The sequence below is a fragment of the Eurosta solidaginis genome, chromosome 1 (assembly GCF_040869045.1).
Source record: "Eurosta solidaginis isolate ZX-2024a chromosome 1, ASM4086904v1, whole genome shotgun sequence".
NCBI classification, from domain to species: Eukaryota; Metazoa; Arthropoda; class Insecta; order Diptera; family Tephritidae; genus Eurosta; species Eurosta solidaginis.
Genome location: NC_090319.1, coordinates 255074435 through 255079944, shown reverse-complemented (window position 1 = coordinate 255079944; position 5510 = coordinate 255074435). Strand labels below are relative to the sequence as shown.

General features: G+C 41.4%; 1 protein-coding gene and 1 long non-coding RNA gene across 2 annotated transcripts; one reads left to right on the top strand and one right to left on the bottom strand.

Moving 5' to 3' along the window:
• Positions 1-260: 260 nt before the first annotated feature.
• LOC137242064 (uncharacterized) lies at positions 261-2236 on the bottom strand. Its single transcript, XR_010950072.1, has 3 exons — positions 2043-2236; positions 1706-1987; positions 261-384 (listed from the first exon to the last, which is right to left on the bottom strand). It is a non-coding gene; the product is annotated as an uncharacterized lncRNA (long non-coding RNA).
• A 345-nt stretch (positions 2237-2581) lies between these two features.
• LOC137242054 (putative nuclease HARBI1) lies at positions 2582-4835 on the top strand. The gene is made up of 4 exons (XM_067769423.1): positions 2582-2827; positions 2883-3169; positions 4491-4578; positions 4658-4835. The coding sequence occupies exons 1-4, from the start codon at positions 2763-2765 to the stop codon at positions 4746-4748; spliced, it is 531 nt and encodes a 176-aa protein (XP_067625524.1). The 5' UTR covers positions 2582-2762; the 3' UTR covers positions 4749-4835.
• Positions 4836-5510: the final 675 nt, after the last annotated feature.

Below are 5510 nucleotides of genomic sequence, written 5' to 3'. Positions count from 1 at the left end.
TTTATATTTACTAAATATCTCATCATGTTTTCATTTGTTGGTTTTTTGAATTTATTTGGTTACTTTTTTCTTAATAAAAATATATTTGCATTTATTTAAAAGTAATAAGTTTAGACAGGAGCTTTCTCAACCAATTTTAACCAATGACCGCATTAGCAGCGTTTTAATGTACCTTTTTGCAGCCACATCCATTGCACATAAGTTTGATCTTCTTCGCCTGGAAATAATATAAAATAAATGTTTAGTATGTTAAAAAAATAATTTTTGTTCGCTGGTGCTATTTATTCTTCACTCACAGATGCAACATTTTGGTGAGAACGCAGTCGCAATTGTTACGAAAATACAGAGCCGTAATAAAATCCTCAAATCCCTTGCTGGCAGTACCTGGGGAAAAGATAAAGAAACGCTCATTACTACATACAAAGCAATTGGCCAGCCGATTACGTGCTACGCACCACCCATATGGTCGCCAAGCCTAAAAATTACCCACTGGAAGAAGCTACAGGCCTGCCAAAATACTGCTCTCATAATCGCCACGGGCTGCTTTCTTTTGTCCCCCAGAACACCATCTACATAATGAGGCGAGAATACTCCCCATCAGGGAGAGAAATGAGATGCTAACCAAACAGTTCCTGTTGAATACCCAGAAACCCGAGCATCCCAACAGACATCTGATTGATGATCCAACGCCGCCTAGGGACTTAAGGAGTCATCTCCGTAAGCATTTTGAGGAAATACGGCACCTGAGAACTCAGCCGTATGAATAAGGGTTATTAAAGGCGTTGTTTCCAAGAGGGGAGAAGAAGACGGGGCGGTTGCTGATGCTAGGCATTGCTACCAACTCAACTACGGAGATTGTAGTCATGAGTGGAAGTGGCCGTATGAGCTGGTGGCGCCGTGGGGCGTGGCTTGTTGATCAGCAGAGCTGCTGAAAGATAGTGAGGGGCGCTGAGGCGTAGACCACGGGCGCCCTTAGGGTTAGATACCTTCCCGGAGCAGGAGAGTATGGCGCAGTCCCGCTGCAGGTAACAGTCTAGTTGAGGGGTCGACCGCTAATACGCGTCCAAAAATATCGAAAGAGGTGTCAAACGATGCGTCTTGACATCAGTATTAATAATCCGAAAGCAGAAAATAAGAATTTTAACTCGTTCAAAAGATATTAACGAAAAACAGAAAAATTTCCCGCGGGCCCCTCCGAAGCCGGGGGTGGGATACATCGTATTTTTGCGCAGAACACCTCTCTGCATTGGCGGCCTTCGGCCGCGCTTATAAATAATTACCCTGGGTGGGTCCAACACCGGTTTGTAGACCAAAACTATATCCGCGCAAAACACTTATGTTCACAATTTTTTTTTGTGGGTACTCAACATTTCAACAACCACATGAAAATCGCCCACTTCAACTGCAAATATCTCAGAACTGAGATAAAATTTTTATTTTCCCCCTTCGGATTATTATTTTCGAGAATATTCGCGTCTTTTGATACCTCTCTCGATATTTTTGGTAGCGTATTAGCAGTCGACCCCTCAACTAAACTTTTACCCCGCTGCAAGGATCTGCTGGGAGGATGACAATTTGTGGGAGGGACGCAACAAATTAAATGGGATTAGACTGAAATGAAGGCGGACAGAACCGGCTGCCTTGGGAAGCGTTTATAAATTAGTATAGAGGTATTGCTTTCCAATTACTATTCACGCATATTCACCTGGGGAATTGATTTTAACATGGGTGCAGTCCATTGCCCCAATTACACGCGGAAAATTTGCCTTTTCTTTGAGAGCAGCCTGTGTTTCCAAGCGCTCCTGTTCCGTTTGAGGAAATTTCACAAAATCTGGTCGCAAGGATGCTAGATGGTAGGAAACTAATTGCACGTGAGGCACTTGCTTTTGAAACTCTGGAAAGGTCTGCCACAATTTGCTGAAAAGATCCTGAAGCATAGAACCGGAGTGCGATGAAAAATATTTGATGTGGCTGCATTGCGTTGTTGCTGTAAACGAAGAAGTAATTTAGGGCAACATTTATAAAATATGATGTACACTTACCGTGATCCAAGATAACTTTTGCCTTTTATTAAAGAAAAAACAAACCAAGCAGAATCTTTGCACATACGAAATCGCGAAAGTCAACATCGTCATAATAATGAAAAAAGTTAGGACGCCCTTTAATTTTTCTTTTACGTCGAAGCACGATTACCTGCAGATCTTCAAAATCGGAATCACTTTCACCAGAATCTCGAAGATCCATTAAACTTTGTATTCCACCGAGAATACAAATAAGCCACTTCCGAGAAATTGCAGATGTCAACAATAGCGGGGTTGCTATATTTGCATAATGAAATAAGTATCAATACTGCCAATTAATTCGACCGGTTTCACCAACTCGACTTAACTTAGTTGTCATATTTTTTAATTTTTCTGTTTCACCACCAATACTTAGCTAAGTCGCAAATTAACCTACCTGTTAGCTGGCTTATACTTTCAACAGTGTACAGTAGTACAAATTTTGAGTCGAATTAATTGGCAGTATTGATACTCATTTCATGCAAATATAGCAACCCCGCTATTGTTGACATCTGCAATTTCTCGGAAGTGGCTTATTTGTATTCTCGGTGGAATACAAAGTTTAATGGATCTTCGAGATTCTGGTGAAAGTGATTCCGATTTTGAAGATCTGCAGGTAATCGTGCTTCGACGTAAAAGAAAAATTAAAGGGCGTCCTAACTTTTTTCATTATTATGACGATGTTGACTTTCGCGATTTCGTATGTGCAAAGATTCTGCTTGGTTTGTTTTTTCTTTAATAAAAGACAAAATTTATCTTGGATCACGGTAAGTGTACATCATATTTTATAAATGTTGCCCTAAATTACTTCTTCGTTTACAGCAACAACGCAATGCAGCCACATCAAATATTTTTCATCGCACTCCGGTTCTATGCTTCAGGATCTTTTCAGCAAATTGTGGCAGACCTTTCCGGAGTTTCAAAAGCAAGTGCCTCTCGTGCAATTACGTTAGTTTCCTACCATCTAGCATCCTTGCGACCAGATTTTGTGAAATTTCCTCAAACGGAACAGGAGCGCTTGGAAACACAGGCTGCTTTTAAAGAAAAGGCAAATTTTCCGCGTGTAATTGGGGCAATGGACTGCACCCATGTTAAAATCAATTCCCCAGGTGAATATGCGTGAATAGTAATTGGAAAGCAATACCTCTATACTAATTTATAAACGCTTCCCAAGGCAGCCGGTTCTGTCCGCCTTCATTTCAGTCTAATCCCATTTAATTTGTTGCGACCCTCCCACAAATTGTCATTCTCCCAGCAGATCCTTGCAGCGGGGTAAAAGTTTAGTTGAGGGGTCCACTGCTAATACGCTACCAAAAATATCGAGAGAGGTATCAAAAGACGCGAATATTCTCGAAAATAATAATCCGAAGGCGGAAAATAAAATTTTTATCTCAGTTCTGAGATATTTGCAGTTGAAGTGGGCGATTTTCATGTGGTTGTTGAAATGTTGAGTACCCACAAAAAAAATTGTGAACATAAGTGTTTTGCGCGGATATAGTTTTGGTCTACAAACCGGTGTTGGACCCACCCAGGGTAATTTTTTATAAGCGCGGCCGAAGGCCGCCAATGCAGAGAGGTGTTCTGCGCAAAAATACGATGGATCCCACCCCCGGTTTCGGAGGGACCCGCGGGAAATTTTTCTTGTTTTCGTTAATATCTTTGAACCGAGTTAAAATTCTTATTTTCTGCTTTCGGATATTAATACTGATGTCAAGACGCATCGTTTGACACCTCTTTCGATATTTTTGGACGCGTATTAGCGGTCGACCCCTCAACAAGACTGTTACCTGCAGCGGGACTGCGCCATACTCTCCTGCTCCGGGAAGGTATCGAACCCTAAGGGCGCCCCGTGGTCTACGCCTCAGCGCCCCTCACTACCTTTCAGCAGCTCTGCTGATCAACAAGCCACGCCCCACGGCGCCACCAGCTCATACGGCCACTTCCACTCATGACTACAATCTCCGTAGTTGAGTTGGTAGCAATGCCGAGCATCAGCAACCGCCCCCGTCTTCTTCTCCCCTCTTGGAAACAACGCCTTTAATAACCCTTAATCATACGGCTGAGTTCTCAGGTGCCGTATTTCCTCAAAATGCTTACGGAGATGACTCCTTAAGTCCCTAGGCGGCGTTGGCTCATCAATCAGATGTCTGTTGGGATGCTCGGGTTTCTGGGTATTCAACAGAAACTGTTTGGTTAGCATCTCATTTCTCTCCCTGATGGGGAGTATTCTCGCCTCATTATGTAGATGGTGTTCTGGGGGACAAAAGAAGGCAGCCCGTGGCGATTATGAGAGCAGTATTTTGGCAGGCCTGTAGCTTCTTCCAGTGGGTAATTTTTAGGCTTGGCGACCATGTGGGTGGCGCGTAGCACGTAATCGGCTGGCCAATTGCTTTGTATGTAGTAATGAGCGTTTCTTTATCTTTTCCCCAGGTACTGCCAGCAAGGGATTTGAGGATTTTATTACGGCTCTGGATTTTCGTAACAATTGCGACTGCGTGCTCACTAAAATGTTGCATCTGTGAGTGAAGAATAAATAGCACCAGCGAACAAAAACTATTTTTTTAACATACTAAACATTTATTTTATATTATTTCCAGGCGAAGAAGATCAAACTTATGTGCAATGGATGTGGCTGCAAAAAGGTACATTAAAACGCTGCTAATGCGGTCATTGGTTAAAATTGGTTGAGAAAGCTCCTGTCTAAACTTATTACTTTTAAATAAATGCAAATATATTTTTATTAAGAAAAAAGTAACCAAATAAATTCACAAAACCAACAAATGAAAACATGATGAGATATTTAGTAAATATAAAACGAATATAATTGTTTACAAGTAAACAACAAACGGAACAGAAAACGTACATTTGACGAGAGCTGCTTTCACTTTAGCCATGGTTCAACTATATACAGGTTGGCTCATCTGTAAAGCAACAAAATATGTCTGTTCAAATTGTCAAAATCTGTGTATTGGTGTTGGTGCGAATGGTATGGAATGGAAACATACAACTTAGCAGTTTTTGTATGTGTAAGTAAAATGTTGCCAATGTGTTGGTTTCATTTTTAGTTTGCCATCTCCTTTTGACAATCCCTTCGACCATGCAATGACAAATAAAATCAGCTGATGAGATGACCTGTACATAATTGAACCATGAGTTTAGCCAACAAACAACTACTGGCATAATATTATTTATATAAATAATAATAATTTATTACTTTATAAACACTGTAATTAATTTATGTTGATTATATTTAGTGACTGCTTCCAAAGGCAGTCGGTTCTATGTACCGGAGCGACTCGGGATTTTTCCCGACCAAGGACTGTCATTTCAGTGTAACCCCATTTAATTTGTTGCGTCCCTCCCACAAATTGTCATCCTCCCAGCAGCTGCTTGCAGCGGGACTGCTCCATATTCTCTTGCTCCGGGAAGGTATCGAATCCAATCCGGGTC

Bases quoted from the DNA above. Each gene is read 5' to 3' on its own strand.
- LOC137242054 (XM_067769423.1), top strand. From the start codon at position 2,763: ATGTGCAAAGATTCTGCTTGGTTTGTTTTTTCTTTAATAAAAGACAAA. The intron at 3,170-4,490 runs GTGAATATGCGT...TCTTTTCCCCAG, and splicing joins TGTTAAAATCAATTCCCCAG to GTACTGCCAGCAAGGGATTT. The intron at 4,579-4,657 runs GTGAGTGAAGAA...TATTATTTCCAG, and splicing joins CTCACTAAAATGTTGCATCT to GCGAAGAAGATCAAACTTAT.